The sequence below is a fragment of the Sinocyclocheilus grahami genome, unplaced genomic scaffold, assembly GCF_001515645.1.
Source record: "Sinocyclocheilus grahami isolate Dianchi unplaced genomic scaffold, SAMN03320097.WGS_v1.1 scaffold553.1, whole genome shotgun sequence".
Taxonomy (NCBI): Eukaryota; Metazoa; Chordata; class Actinopteri; order Cypriniformes; family Cyprinidae; genus Sinocyclocheilus; species Sinocyclocheilus grahami.
This window is the reverse complement of record NW_015505732.1, coordinates 933,170-950,337: the sequence shown is the minus strand read 5'-3', so window position 1 is coordinate 950,337 and position 17,168 is coordinate 933,170. Positions and strand designations below refer to the sequence as shown.

The 17,168-nt window shown below is 36.2% G+C and overlaps 1 protein-coding gene and 1 long non-coding RNA gene across 2 annotated transcripts in view; both read right to left on the bottom strand.

Annotated features, from left to right (window-relative positions):
- The window catches only part of LOC107556011 (phosphatidylinositol 4,5-bisphosphate 5-phosphatase A-like), a 26,824-nt gene extending 13,117 nt beyond the window's left edge, over nt 1-13,707 (bottom strand). The window contains exons 1-5 of the mRNA XM_016238978.1: nt 13,359-13,707; nt 9,202-9,695; nt 6,710-6,818; nt 3,313-3,429; nt 107-282 (exon numbers count right to left, since the gene is read on the bottom strand). Of these exons, the coding sequence (XP_016094464.1) occupies nt 107-282; nt 3,313-3,429; nt 6,710-6,818; nt 9,202-9,695; nt 13,359-13,481 (1,019 nt within the window). The 5' untranslated portion in view covers nt 13,482-13,707. The remainder of the gene's footprint in view (nt 1-106; nt 283-3,312; nt 3,430-6,709; nt 6,819-9,201; nt 9,696-13,358) is intronic.
- Nucleotides 3,579-6,813, bottom strand: LOC107556048 (uncharacterized). The gene is made up of 3 exons (XR_001605242.1): nt 6,710-6,813; nt 5,909-6,025; nt 3,579-3,651 (listed from the first exon to the last, which is right to left on the bottom strand). It is a non-coding gene; the product is annotated as an uncharacterized lncRNA (long non-coding RNA).
- Nucleotides 13,708-17,168: the final 3,461 nt, after the last annotated feature.

Here is a 17,168-nt window from a genome sequence, read left to right as displayed (position 1 = left end):
TGTGCGTGTGTGTGTGTGTGTGTGAGAGAGAGAGAGTGTGTGTGTGAGAGTGTGTGTGTGTGTGTGTGCGTGAGAGAGAGAGTGTGTGTGTGTGTGTGTGTCTCACTCGTGATCCAGGACGCCCATAGAAGCTTGTCCTTCGAACTGCTGCTGCTGCAGGATGCTTTCGAAGTCCTCCATGCGTTGGTCTGAGTTCTCCATGTGTGCGGGCAGATGACAGTTCAAGAAACAGATCGAATGGCCGAACACATTCATGCGAGCGCTGACGCCTCCTTTATTTCCCTGCAGAGATCAGTTCATTTTTCTCATGAAGTCCTGATCACCTCAGAAATTCTAAACAGTTCTAAACTCTTTCTTGATTAGACTTTTTCCCCCTGAATAAGAGTGAAGACATAACATCAGCTCACTTTAATTATCGTTGACATGTCATGCCGTGTCTCAGACCAGGGGTTTTACCCTAAAACTAACACTAAAACCAAAAAAAATAAAAATAAAAATCATTACTTAAAATAATAAAATAAAATAAATTCAACTTGGTAACACTTTATTTAAAGCCCTTGCATTCATTATGCCTTGATCTCATGTATGATCTCATGAAACCACAGTTATAATACCATATATCTATTCATTGTTAGACCTTTAGAAAGTAAAACACATGACAAACCTTCAGATATTATCATGCATATTTTAACTTTGGTTACATTATTTATGAAAATATGTAATGCATTGCAACATACATTATGAATACCTTTATAATGCATTATACATAAAGGCTTCCCAGCAAAGTGTTACCAAAAACTTATTTCATACAAAAGTAAGATAAATTAAATAATCACTAATAAAAATAACACACACAAACAAAATTAATAAATCTTTAACTGAAATTAAAATGAAAACAGAAAATATTAACAAAAACTGCATTAGTATATAAATGATATAAATAACACTGGTCACAACCGTTACAATTGGACACGCACCCTTTTTTTTTTTTTACAATGATTTGTCGAGAAATATATGCAAAATGCTGTGGAATTGTATATGGTAAAAGATGTTAAATATTTAAAGTGCAACAGTGTTTTCGGTAACTGAAGGCATTGTCAAATTAGCCAAAATAATAATAAATACATACACAAGAGTTGGTGGATGTGCAGAATTTAGTGATGTCCATGCATTTAAATCAATGTAACAGATCTTTCCATTAAAATCTGCAGGCGAAACTCGACCCAGACGAAAACTAACACTAAAACCAAAAAAAATAAAAATAAAAATCATTACTTAAAATAATAAAATAAAATAAATTCAACTTGGTAACACTTTATTTAAAGCCCTTGCATTCATTATGCCTTGATCTCATGTATGATCTCATGAAACCACAGTTATAATACCATATATCTATTCATTGTTAGACCTTTAGAAAGTAAAACACATGACAAACCTTCAGATATTATCATGCATATTTTAACTTTGGTTACATTATTTATGAAAATATGTAATGCATTGAAACATACATTATGAATACCTTTATAATGCATTATACATAAAGGCTTCCCAGCAAAGTGTTACCAAAAACTTATTTCATACAAAAGTAAGATAAATTAAATAATCACTAATAAAAATAACACACACAAACAAAATTAATAAATCTTTAACTGAAATTAAAATGAAAACAGAAAATATTAACAAAAACTGCATTAGTATATAAATGATACTAAATAACACTGGTCACAACCGTTACAATTGGACACGCACCCTTTTTTTTTTTTTTACAATGATTTGTCGAGAAATATATGCAAAATGCTGTGGAATTGTATATGGTAAAAGATGTTAAATATTTAAAGTGCAACAGTGTTTTCGGTAACTGAAGGCATTGTCAAATTAGCCAAAATAATAATAAATGCATACACAAGAGTTGGTGGATGTGCAGAATTTAGTGATGTCCATGCATTTAAATCAATGTAACAGATCTTTCCATTAAAATCTGCAGGCGAAACTCGACCCAGACGAGCAGAACAGAAATGGTAACTAATTAATCAAAATATGAAACAGGTGTGCAGTAACCATGGCAATCAGTCATTAGAATCCAGACCGCTTATGAAACATGCGCTGCTGTGTTGAATTATGAGACAAACTGAGAGCATATCATCTGTGAAATACATCATCTTACCAACTACTTCAATTGCTGAAATACACAATCTTTATATTAACTGCCCGGTAGCAGAAAGGAAATAATCCACAAACACTTCTCCCAGGTTCACATGTTTCAAGTCATATTATACAGAGGTCCTAAAAAGAATTTGGACACTTTTAAAGAAACAAAAAAGAAACTTTTTACATGAATGACAGTAACCACAAGTATAGAGAATCACACTAACACAACCATAAGTGTTCATATATTTTAAACCATTATTTTAAACCATTTTTTTTGCTTGATGAGTGTGTTTGTGAAACTTCTTTGATATTTTGTTAGCGAATGCAACGCATTCCAACATTTTTATTTGCGTCTAATTTTGTGTCTTAATCAACAGGAAAGGTTTAATTCAATTCAATTATAAAATGTAACTATCACCTTAACATATAATGCATTTATAAAGGTATTCATAATAATGTACATTGCAATACATCTTCACTAATAACTGTAAGCAAAGTTAAACTGCATTATACTACGCAGATTCATTGTTACATTTGACATGTGTTTTAATGCATTATACTTTCTAAAGGTGCAGTAATGAATAATTATAATGTATTGTAACTGTGATTACAGTTATTTATGAGATCATACAATGCATTATAAGGTGCATTGCAATGCATCAAAATACTTTTGTAATACATTTTATACATTAAAAGGCTTCAGGTGAAGTGCTACCTATTATTATTTACTAGCTTTAAATATTCTGCCGTTTTCATCAAACCTTTCAAATTTGAGAGACTGCTTATAGAAGTTTATGCTCTATGAATTCAGATGAATGTGGCTTCTGTAGTTCAATCGTTGACTTTGTTTTCAAATTTGACATTGTAATTCTTGCTGTGAGGGCGGAGTTTATCATTATGACGGCATCATTTTATATTCATCAGGTGATCAGCGCGTTATTAATATTTCAGTAAAGCACTGCATGAGATATTTGACAGAACCTCGTTAACAGCTTCCTGTAACCTTTCATATCTGCACATGAGGATTCACTGGTAGACATATCTGCTGAGAAGGACTCTGATACAGAAACGTGGCAAATAACCGCACATTTACATCAGAAAGGGAAAGTATGAGATTGCACCTGGAGAAGCGGCCATGGAAAGGTCTAAGCACAGATAACGTACCCAGATCCCGCCGAGGCCGGTGCGAGTGCTCTGTGTTTGAATGCCTCTCAGGAACGGCAGGTGAAAGTACTTGGAGAAGACCAGCAGCAGCATTCCCTGCATCCTCTGAGATGTGGCCTTCAGACAGAGAGAAACACACACACACACACACACATGAGTCAAGTTAGAAGAAATAGACATATTTCCTGCATCCAGTTCATTTATTGGCTTGAAATGGAGCCGGGTTTATAAAAACACTCAACCTGAGAACCTATCGCTTGGTGCGGGCAGATGACAGTTCAAGAAACAGATCGAATGGCCGAACACATTCATGCGAGCGCTGACGCCTCCTTTATTTCCCTGCAGAGATCAGTTCATTTTTCTCATGAAGTCCTGATCACCTCAGAAATTCTAAACAGTTCTAAACTCTTTCTTGATTAGACTTTTTCCCCCTGAATAAGAGTGAAGACATAACATCAGCTCACTTTAATTATCGTTGACATGTCATGCCGTGTCTCAGACCAGGGGTTTTACCCTAAAACTAACACTAAAACCAAAAAAAATAAAAATAAAAATCATTACTTAAAATAATAAAATAAAATAAATTCAACTTGGTAACACTTTATTTAAAGCCCTTGCATTCATTATGCCTTGATCTCATGTATGATCTCATGAAACCACAGTTATAATACCATATATCTATTCATTGTTAGACCTTTAGAAAGTAAAACACATGACAAACCTTCAGATATTATCATGCATATTTTAACTTTGGTTACATTATTTATGAAAATATGTAATGCATTGCAACATACATTATGAATACCTTTATAATGCATTATACATAAAGGCTTCCCAGCAAAGTGTTACCAAAAACTTATTTCATACAAAAGTAAGATAAATTAAATAATCACTAATAAAAATAACACACACAAACAAAATTAATAAATCTTTAACTGAAATTAAAATGAAAACAGAAAATATTAACAAAAACTGCATTAGTATATAAATGATATAAATAACACTGGTCACAACCGTTACAATTGGACACGCACCCTTTTTTTTTTTTTACAATGATTTGTCGAGAAATATATGCAAAATGCTGTGGAATTGTATATGGTAAAAGATGTTAAATATTTAAAGTGCAACAGTGTTTTCGGTAACTGAAGGCATTGTCAAATTAGCCAAAATAATAATAAATGCATACACAAGAGTTGGTGGATGTGCAGAATTTAGTGATGTCCATGCATTTAAATCAATGTAACAGATCTTTCCATTAAAATCTGCAGGCGAAACTCGACCCAGACGAGCAGAACAGAAATGGTAACTAATTAATCAAAATATGAAACAGGTGTGCAGTAACCATGGCAATCAGTCATTAGAATCCAGACCGCTTATGAAACATGCGCTGCTGTGTTGAATTATGAGACAAACTGAGAGCATATCATCTGTGAAATACATCATCTTACCAACTACTTCAATTGCTGAAATACACAATCTTTATATTAACTGCCCGGTAGCAGAAAGGAAATAATCCACAAACACTTCTCCCAGGTTCACATGTTTCAAGTCATATTATACAGAGGTCCTAAAAAGAATTTGGACACTTTTAAAGAAACAAAAAAGAAACTTTTTACATGAATGACAGTAACCACAAGTATAGAGAATCACACTAACACAACCATAAGTGTTCATATATTTTAAACCATTATTTTAAACCATTTTTTTTGCTTGATGAGTGTGTTTGTGAAACTTCTTTGATATTTTGTTAGCGAATGCAACGCATTCCAACATTTTTATTTGCGTCTAATTTTGTGTCTTAATCAACAGGAAAGGTTTAATTCAATTCAATTATAAAATGTAACTATCACCTTAACATATAATGCATTTATAAAGGTATTCATAATAATGTACATTGCAATACATCTTCACTAATAACTGTAAGCAAAGTTAAACTGCATTATACTACGCAGATTCATTGTTACATTTGACATGTGTTTTAATGCATTATACTTTCTAAAGGTGCAGTAATGAATAATTATAATGTATTGTAACTGTGATTACAGTTATTTATGAGATCATACAATGCATTATAAGGTGCATTGCAATGCATCAAAATACTTTTGTAATACATTTTATACATTAAAAGGCTTCAGGTGAAGTGCTACCTATTATTATTTACTAGCTTTAAATATTCTGCCGTTTTCATCAAACCTTTCAAATTTGAGAGACTGCTTATAGAAGTTTATGCTCTATGAATTCAGATGAATGTGGCTTCTGTAGTTCAATCGTTGACTTTGTTTTCAAATTTGACATTGTAATTCTTGCTGTGAGGGCGGAGTTTATCATTATGACGGCATCATTTTATATTCATCAGGTGATCAGCGCGTTATTAATATTTCAGTAAAGCACTGCATGAGATATTTGACAGAACCTCGTTAACAGCTTCCTGTAACCTTTCATATCTGCACATGAGGATTCACTGGTAGACATATCTGCTGAGAAGGACTCTGATACAGAAACGTGGCAAATAACCGCACATTTACATCAGAAAGGGAAAGTATGAGATTGCACCTGGAGAAGCGGCCATGGAAAGGTCTAAGCACAGATAACGTACCCAGATCCCGCCGAGGCCGGTGCGAGTGCTCTGTGTTTGAATGCCTCTCAGGAACGGCAGGTGAAAGTACTTGGAGAAGACCAGCAGCAGCATTCCCTGCATCCTCTGAGATGTGGCCTTCAGACAGAGAGAAACACACACACACACACACACACACACACATGAGTCAAGTTAGAAGAAATTGACATATTTCCTGCATCCAGTTCATTTATTGGCTTGAAATGGAGCCGGGTTTATAAAAACACTCAACCTGAGAACCTATCGCTTGCTCTTTTTTTTTTATTCAAATAAACCAGAAATAAAGTATAAATATTAGAATATTAGAAACTTTAAAAAAAAATTTAAAGTTGTAAATGTTGCCTTTCAACATAAAAAAAAAAGAATCACTGAGTGGGAAAAAGGATCACCCCCTTGTGGGAGTATTTTGTTGAACCACCTTTTGCTTTAATTACAGCCTTTAGTCTGTTGGGATTTGTCTCTACTAACTTTGCACAACTAGACTTCTTATTCTTTTCTATACCCACTGTATATCCGAATACTAAATACTGCATGCAACAATAAAGATGTGTAGTATGCCACATTGTTTTTATATGGGATTATTTTTCCACAAAGAAAATAAAGCTGGATAAAATAAGGTAGGAGTCTCGAAACATGAGCTGCACGACAGAGACAAAGACCAGCAAAGAGATTTTCATCCTCAGCCACTCAGTCACTATTACATAATGTGACCCCTGAAGCTGTGTGTGTGTGTGTGTGTGTGTGTGTGTGTGTGTGTGCGTGTTTAAAGGGAACATTACTGACCAGTACATATCCAAAGGGGCTGAGAGCGTCCATGCAGACCTCGCTCCACTGGTCAGTGAAAAGAACATCTTTCAGTCGTTTGTTGATCATAGAGTTCACTTCCTGTAAGCTGAGAGAGGGAGCAAGAAAATACAGACAGGAGATGAAGCTGAAATTAAAGGACAGAAAATATCAGAAGGATGAGGTAGAACAGAGCTCAAGGCAGGCGGTAGATTTGTCTGTATCTCTAGTGTGCTTATGTGGGTCATGTGCTAGATTATGACCTTCACTTTACAACATTATAACATACTAACCTCATCTCTTCTGATGAACACTTGCTCTACACAAAATGATGTGTATTATTGTCATGAATGAGATCTGAGATCCAACTGATGTCATTAATAGGACAGTCACATGATCTGATATGTTGCTGTTATTAAAATTAAAATATTGTGCTTTCCTTGTCTGTGCAGCTGCCGTTTCAATTCCGTTACATGAAGTATTCTCGACCACATACTCTGTAAGATTTTGTCTCTTTTTAAAGAAATTATTACTTTTATTCAGCAAGTATGCATTAAATTGCTCAAAATGACATTAAATTTCTATTTCACATAAATACAGTTTTTTATTATTATTTTACATTCATCATAGAATCTTGAAACAGAGCTGTAAAGCAGCATATTATACTGATTTCTGAAGATCATGTGACACTGAAGACTGGAGGAATGATGCTGAAAATTCAGTTTAGTAAATAAATTACATTTTACAATATATTAACATAACAAAACAGCTACTTTGAACTGAAATAATATTTCAAAATATTTTTTGATCCAATAAATGCAGCCTTAAAGAGCATATGAGACTTCTTTCAAAAACATCTTACAGACCCCAAACTTTCGAATGGAAGTGTAGTTCAATCATAAGTTTCTTCATTTGTATTTCATTAAAACAATATAATCAAACTCAATATTTCACTCTGTTTTGGGGGGAGAAAATCACAGCGATTCTTGGTATTTTAATCTGAAATACTAACATGTTGTGTGGTGCACTGAAAGTGTGTGGATTTTGATGTGAGAGACTTTTTCACTGGAGGATGTGTTATTATGGAATATAGACTCATATTTTGGCCAGAAGCAACGTTTTGAAGTTCTTTAAAAATCTTATTGTTTTGTTTTTGTTGTTGTTTTTTTACAAACACAGCATTTTTTCTTTTAAATTTACTTCACATGGCATTAACTGATGGACTGGAGTGGTGTGGATTATCGTGATGTTTTTATCAGCTGTTTGGACTCTCATTCTGACGGCACCCATTCACTGCAGAGCATCCATTACTGAGACACTGATGCAACGCTACATTTCTCCAAATCTGATGAAGAAACAAACTCATCTACATCTTGGATGGCCTGAGGGTGAGCACATTTTCACCACACTTTCATTTTTGGGTGAATTATTCCTTTCATCTCTTTATATTCTTAAATATCTCAAAAGGTTAATAAGTGTGCGAGAGAGTACATGTGCTTCAGATCTAATCTTGCCTTGATCTCTCACCTCACTAAGGCAAATCAAAATGATGTGTACTATTACTGAAAGAGTGACAGCAGATTATCATAATTAAGAAATTGACTACTTGCACTAAGCTTCATGACGAATTTCCATTTTTCCAATCGAGTGTCTGTGAGAAGATTTAAAGATCCACACCATATTCAGAGACAGGAGAAGAGATGTGCAAAAATAATTTCCAAGCTCAATGAAACATGAAGTTTTAATCCAACCCAAGCTGATCTGAGAAAGCAGGGTGCTGGTAAACATACACGATTATTTCAGCACAGATCAGCCTGCAGCACAAATCACAGGAGGCTGAAGGAGACTAGTAAAGGGTGTCAGCACTATAAACTACCACTCAGTGTGTGTGAGAGACCTGATTAACTCACTCATCCAACAGTAAGAAGATCAGAACGAACTTGACCCTTTATCTATCTGTATTAAAAATGATTAACTATTTTGCATGATGTTTAACATTGTTAATTATCTTTAATGCAGGTACAGAATTCATTCAACCATTTCACTGTGTTGCGTATGATTTTAAAAGTCTGAAATAAGAGAAGCAACACACACACACATACACAAGCAGGTCCTGTTTATAAGTTGATGGAGAAAAGCACTTCTCTTTGCGCCGTCTCAAATGTATTTAAATTTTGATTAAGCTCACTGGACTGCAGCAGGTTAGTGGAGAAAACAGTCTGGGGTCAGTTCTTTTTTATAGTATAGGAAATTAATACTTTTATTCAGCTCGGCTATATTAAATTGATCAAAAGTGACAATAAAGTTACAAAAGATTTCTAGTTCAAATAAATGTTGTTCTTTTGAACTTTCCATTCATCAAAGAATCCTGAAAAAATGTTATTTTTATGCACCTATGCAGCATTTTCAAAGTAATATTTTCACTCTTGGCCAGAAACGGCAATCGCCAGTTGAAACTGAAACCACAATACAGCACAATGTTAAAATCGTACCTGAAATCCTCCACCACCTGCGTCTGAGTGTCGGCGGTGCCAGCGACAGACAGGGCCCTCTGCGGGTGCAGGGTGGGATCAGTTAGTGGTGGTCTGTAAGACGGGGTCTGAGGAAGCGAGGCGGCCCTCATTGCAATGTGGCTCCGAGACACTGCAGCGTGTCCTGAAAGCTTCTGTCCAGCCAAACGTGGAGGTCCATGATCAACACTGAGTTCTGAGGGCTGATTGGAGCTGTTGGGCTCGGTCGCTTCAGCATGGCTGCTCAGCTGCTGCGCTTCAGGAGATTCTGGAGGTTTGGGCTCCGATACGTCAATAGATCCTTCCACTCGCGGGCTCCTCTGGGGCCGGCGTGGCCTGGCTGGAGCCGTCGGTGGTGTAGAAGGGGCAGGAGAAGATGTGGAGGATGGATCTGCTGGTCCTTTTGGTTGTGCAGATGATGCCAGATCATTAGTCTTGCACTGGCTTTGAATTTGCTGCTCTGGTTCCATCCTTATCTAGCAAAACGTAGCACACCAGTGGATCAATCAGCGTGTGCTTTTTGACCATGTTTACCTTGTTTAACTACACTTCTCCTCACAGTGTGGCATTTAAAAACAAAAGTGGCATGCCAAAATAAAGGCTGCTCATATAACGTGCATATACTATTCCCATTTATTTCCAAATGCAAAATCTGAACGGTTTGAATGAAATTATGTAAACAGCAGCACCTTGTTAAAAAGAGTAGAGAAATAATATGTAGTGTTTTCAGACACTTAATTGCATGCTAATTACAATGAAATGAAAATGCACTGTATTACAGTTTAAATTTATATAAAGTGCAGTTAGCTGAATTTTAGAGTGCAATGAAAGTACATATGTTATTTTGTAATTTTATTGTCTTTGAAATATGCTTATAGTGCACTTTAATCAGGGATGCACATAATACCAAACTAAAAAAATTTATTAAAAATAAAAGAAAATGAAAACGTAAATATTAGTATTGCATTTTAAGTGTACTATAAATAATTGTATTTTATTTAATACTTACTTTTTATTTTAAAATATAATAGTATTATCACACTTTATTTTTATTTTTTTTCCTAAATAAATAAATTGCAATAATGACAATAATATTACTATTATTTTGTTTGTTTGTTATATTGAATGGGTCACACTATGTGCAGTGTGAGCACCAAACCAAATCTCCAGCTGCTCTCGTGAGAACCAGGCTTAAAAACGTATGTGCATCCCCGACTTTAATGTAATTTCTATTGAAAAGTGTATTGTGTTTAAATATATTTGTAATTACACACGTTTGTAATGAAGTTGCAATTTAGTACATTTAAAATAAATTAACTTGAAATGTGCTTTAGTATGTTAGTCAACAGGTCAAAATAAGTGCACTTCATTAAAACATGACAAAAGATTATAAAAACATAATGACTTAGAAAAATGTACTTCAAAACATTTTATTTGACATTATGCACTTTTTAAAAGGTATGAAAGTGTCTCTCTTTAAGGACATTTAAATGGCCTTTTATTTCATAAAATTTAAATGGTCTGCAAGTACATTTATTTTATATTTGAAGTGCACATTTAATACAATTAAAGGCACTTCTTTTTCACAAGGGCCTGGCTGGGCAACATAAGAAGCTCAAATGAGCTACACATATCCTGGAAGTGATCAAGGTCAAAGAGTACGCCCCTGATCCCTTTTGATGGCCAGGAAAGTTCAATAGCAGTTACATTGGATCGCTTAGCGACATTATTTTAAAGGGTTAAATATCTGTAATCCTTTTGGTTTAGGTTTCTCAGTTAAAACAAGAACTGGAACAGGAAGCAAAGCAGTGTTGGTTGTAATAACACTGGGTTGCGTAATCTTAGAATTTTGCTTCTTCAACAGAAATACTGTGCACAATATTAGAATGAAGGTTTTTTTTGGTTTGAATGATTTTTCTTTTCAGCATTGCTGTGCCAAAAATAACACATCTTTAATTATTACAGTAAATATTCAGTATATGATTACACTAAAAACAGACAAAACACAAAGTTAATATTTGATCAGTTGGATGATTGCTGAATTGTTAAACATACTACTATAAGTTCTTCCAAGGTGATGGGTTTCATCTCTAGCTTGAGGGGAGTCTATTCTAGTTTGAAATGACTCTCTCTGAAATGACAGCTGACAGGCTGGACCGAAACACTAGACTAGACAACAGACACAGCTGTGAAAGTTCCCTACCCGCAGGAAACACTGCTCATAGTTCGGTCAGTCATTTCAAAACACGACCAAATGCTACTGTTTACTACAGTATATGCATACAGTAAACTCTAGTTATGTAAACAGGGAAAGTGACTGCTGTGTGCTAAACACAGTGAAAAACACCACTGTATGACTGTCAGCATGATCAAAACTTGTACTGAAAAATCCTGTTCAAATGCGAGTGTCAAATATGATCCATCAGGCTTTTGAGGAACATTTATTTGCTCTTTCAGTCATCACTGTATTGCATTGCATTGTATCATAAAGCTAAGCATTTAAATATCACCTTTGTAAGAGAAGAAATAGAGTGACAACTAATATATTGTATGCATTTTGTCTGTTATAAAGATCTCATTGATTTACATTACTATCAGAATTTCATCTTACTTCTTAGTCATATAAATATCCGCATCTGCACCAAATTGGATATTTAGCTCAGTTTGGGCCTCTGAAAGCCTGATGTATCACACATGACACAAAAGATAAAACATATGCAAACCTTTTTTTTTAAATAGTTTTTCTAAAGAATTCAGGAAAACTTGAAATCGCATCATATGACCCCTTTAATAAAATAAAATAAAATCGGACTATTATTTCATATGGCAGGCTTTACAGGGTTAAAATCACTAAAACCCTACACTATTACTCTCAACAATATCAGTTTGATTAGTCTGATCCTATAGGCATACTGAGGCCGTGTGACGATGGAAACAACACACTTAAGCCGACTAAATGCAAGAATATTGAGACAACACCCAGATTTTCAAATATTATGTTCGACATGCTCTTCACCTCGCTGTGCTCTGCTTTCCCTGCATTGATAAGACTGTTACAGTCAAACACACGTCTGGAGGTATTTGCTTATCAGTGTGGAATAATGCAAAACATGTCACCAGCAGGAAAGGAAAAGAGACAAAAATATAGACTCCACCTAGCAAAGACCCTGAATGCAATGAGTCATTGTGTATGTTTTTGAATATGCACACACACACACACACACACACATGAATGGATGCGTGCAAAATTCCAACAGTGAATCATTGTGTATGCATGAAGACAGATAGATAGATAGATAGATAGATAGATAGATAGATAGATAGATAGATAGATAGATAGATAGATAGATAGATAGATAGATAGACAGATAGATAGATAGATAGATAGATAGATGCTTATTAGTCATGCAGCCTTGAAAAATTAGACGTTAGTGGGAGTGGGTGCGATTCAATCACTTATAGCAATCGAGTGAACTGTACTTATTGTGTTGTACATGGTGAAGTATAATTCAAATCATTGCAAACTACACACGGTGCACTGTTGTTTTATCAGAGGTTGTATATAAATATTGCAATACTTTTGAATCATGGTTACACATCTGAGGTTAGAGACTGAGAAAATGCTGAAGGTGACCTTACAGTAATGTGCATTATGACCTGCTTCTGTGTCTGTGTGTGTTTCAATAGAGGACGGACGAAGAAGCTTTTGAATCATTCAATATTTGATAGTGCAAATGAAATTGCAAGGCTGTTTGCGCTGGCTGTTCAACCTCTGAATAATGCCACTGTTACACAAATGCAGATGCATTTCTCGCTTTCAAACGCACACTAACACACATTGATTCCACACTTTTATACTTTTATAAAAACATATTGATGAAGTTGCAAACACAAAATATAAGCCAGGCAAAAAACAACACGTAAACAATCCAGCATCAATTAAACACCACTGAAAGCAATGAGAAAGACACACAGCAGCACTTGGGTCCACAGCTGTAATAACAATAACATATGATTAAATTATGTACAATTTATCAATCATATCATATTTGTGCAATCACTCCACACGTTTGCACTGGTGCTTTATTACATATTACAGTTCTAAGCCATTATAGTGTGTGCATCAGTCTATTTCTTACCCAATTTCCTCTTTCAAGACAGACTGAAGAGAGCTGGTGGTGTGTAGACAGGAGATCGAATGTGCACCGCTGGAAACCAGACTTACTGACTAATATACTCGTGTTCAGACAGCTTCCAGACATCAAAAGAAGCGCATCATTATGCGACAATATTGTCCTGATAAATGTGAAAGCGCGAGATCCACTGTGTCACATCAGTGCCCGTTCTGTTCTTCCAGTGACATTAACGGAGAAGGACATTGAGGTTTAGCGAAAGGAGAAAATGGGTCGCTGGAGGCAAATGCATTTCATCTGCGGATGTTCTTCGATGTGAATTGGTTTGGCCAAGCAAAGCGCGGAGCGTGCTGACGCTTCATCCACTATTGCATTATCACCGCGGACGTAACGCGCTTGTCACATGGGCTTCCACTGAAGCTCCACTATAGATTTTTTTTTTTGCATTATTTATTTGCAGACAGATAGATAGATAGATAGATAGATAGATGCTTATTAGTCATGCAGCCTTGAAAAATTAGACGTTAGTGGGAGTGGGTGCGATTCAATCACTTATAGCAATCGAGTGAACTGTACTTATTGTGTTGTACATGGTGAAGTATAATTCAAATCATTGCAAACTACACACGGTGCACTGTTGTTTTATCAGAGGTTGTATATAAATATTGCAATACTTTTGAATCATGGTTACACATCTGAGGTTAGAGACTGAGAAAATGCTGAAGGTGACCTTACAGTAATGTGCATTATGACCTGCTTCTGTGTCTGTGTGTGTTTCAATAGAGGACGGACGAAGAAGCTTTTGAATCATTCAATATTTGATAGTGCAAATGAAATTGCAAGGCTGTTTGCGCTGGCTGTTCAACCTCTGAATAATGCCACTGTTACACAAATGCAGATGCATTTCTCGCTTTCAAACGCACACTAACACACATTGATTCCACACTTTTATACTTTTATAAAAACATATTGATGAAGTTGCAAACACAAAATATAAGCCAGGCAAAAAACAACACGTAAACAATCCAGCATCAATTAAACACCACTGAAAGCAATGAGAAAGACACACAGCAGCACTTGGGTCCACAGCTGTAATAACAATAACATATGATTAAATTATGTACAATTTATCAATCATATCATATTTGTGCAATCACTCCACACGTTTGCACTGGTGCTTTATTACATATTACAGTTCTAAGCCATTATAGTGTGTGCATCAGTCTATTTCTTACCCAATTTCCTCTTTCAAGACAGACTGAAGAGAGCTGGTGGTGTGTAGACAGGAGATCGAATGTGCACCGCTGGAAACCAGACTTACTGACTAATATACTCGTGTTCAGACAGCTTCCAGACATCAAAAGAAGCGCATCATTATGCGACAATATTGTCTTGATAAATGTGAAAGCGCGAGATCCACTGTGTCACATCAGTGCCCGTTCTGTTCTTCCAGTGACATTAACGGAGAAGGACATTGAGGTTTAGCGAAAGGAGAAAATGGGTCGCTGGAGGCAAATGCATTTCATCTGCGGATGTTCTTCGATGTGAATTGGTTTGGCCAAGCAAAGCGCGGAGCGTGCTGACGCTTCATCCACTATTGCATTATCACCGCGGACGTAACGCGCTTGTCACATGGGCTTCCCCTGAAGCTCCACTATAGATTTTTTTTTTTTTTGCATTATTTATTTGCAGCCAAAAGGTTAAATGCTGCATGGGAACGATTTGCCTTTGTCGTGACAATCAGCGCGCATCATTTGTTCTGTTCTCGACACCGTTATAGCAATGCACAGCTAAAGGGATAGTTCACCCCAAAATGAAAAGTAGCCCATGTTTTACTCACCCTCTTGACATCCTAGATGTATATGATTTTCTTCTTTCAGACGAATACAATCGGAGTTATATAAAAAAAATGCCCTGGCTCCTCCAAGCTTTATAATGGCAGTGAATGGGTGTTATTTTTCAATAGTCCAAAAGAAGTCCAATAAAGCGCATCCATCCATCATAAAAAGTGCTCCACATGGCTCCGGGGTGAATAAAAGCCTCCTGAAGTGAATCGATGTGTTTTTGTAAGAAAAATATCCATATTTAAAACTTTTTAAACCTAGCTTCTGTTAATTGTCGTAGGCGCGTTCATGAGAGAGTGGCATTCCAGCGGATGAGGTAGGACGTAGAGCGTAGTGTAAGCTCCGGTGAGAAAAGTGACGAACATGGAAGCGCAGTGGAGAGAGCAGAACAAAACACCGGTCACAAATTAGAAGTACGAAATTAGGAAAATGTCAGATTTCGATAAAAGCCAAGAGGAGACTTTGCTTCCTTTTCTCCTGTAAACAAAACTCGGTTCTCGTGAGACTAGCATATTCTACATTTGTGAGTTTTGTGGCTTTCAGTATGAATATGTCAGCTTTAAAGGGTTAGTTCACCCAAAAATAAAAATTAGGCTGTGTTTTACTCATCCCCGATGCATCCTAGGTGTATATGACTTTCTTCTTTCAGACGAATCCAGTCGGAGTTATATAAAAAATTGTCTTTGATCTTTCAAGCTTTATCGTTGCACTCAGCGGGTGTTGCATGCATCAGTCCAAAAGACGTTAAATAAAAAAGCACCCTTCCACAAAAAAAAGTGTCTCACACGGCTCGGGGGGTGAACAAAGGCCTCCTTTAGCGAATTGATGCGTTTTTGTAAGAAAAATATCCATATTCAAAACGTAATAATCACTTGAATCTAGCTTGCGGCAGCAGTTGTACACGGAAGCAGCTCCCGGCGGATGACGTATGAGATCAGCGCTGTGCATGCGCCGGTGCATCTCATGAAAACCAGCATTTGTTTACAGGAGCAAAAGAAGCAAAGTTTCCTTACTTTAGCAAAGGAAAACCAATCTCCTCTTGGCTTATATCGAAATCCTCCAACATTCTTCTTTACAAATCCTCGTTTTGTACTTCTAATTAGTGAACGTTGTTTTGTTTCGATCTCTCCGCGTGCGCCACTTCTGAGCGGCGATTCGCTACAGGAGGACTTTGTTTAGCCCCCGGAGCCGTGTGAGACACTTTTATTTGTGGAAGGGTGCTTTTTATTTCACGTCTTTTGGACAGAAGCACTGCAACACCTGCTGAGTGCAACGACAGAGCTTGAAAGATCAAAGACAATTTTTAATATAACTCCGACTGGATTCGTCTGAAAGAAAAAAGTCATGTACACCTAGGATGCATTGGGGGTGAGTAAAACAGCCTAATTTTTATTTTGGGGTGAACTAACCCTTTAAGCAAGCATTTCTGGTGTTCCTAACCAATGACTAAATTTGCACTTAGAAGATGCATTAAACATTTACAGTCTCGCTGTTGACAATACAGATTAGTTCTGATGACTTCATTCACTCCTTCAGCTTCTCAATCAAATGCTCTCTAGAATTTGAATCCTTTTCATCTAAATGTCTCAATCTTCCGGTGAAATGTCACATGGGCTTCCCCTGAAGCTCCACTATAGATTTTTTTTTTTTTTGCATTATTTATTTGCAGCCAAAAGGTTAAATGCTGCATGGGAACGATTTGCCTTTGTCGTGACAATCAGCGCGCATCATTTGTTCTGTTCTCGACACCGTTATAGCAATGCACAGCTAAAGGGATAGTTCACCCCAAAATGAAAAGTAGCCCATGTTTTACTCACCCTCTTGACATCCTAGATGTATATGATTTTCTTCTTTCAGACGAATACAATCGGAGTTATATAAAAAAAATGCCCTGGCTCCTCCAAGCTTTATAATGGCAGTGAATGGGTGTTATTTTTCAATAGTCCAAAAGAAGTCCAATAAAGCGCATCCA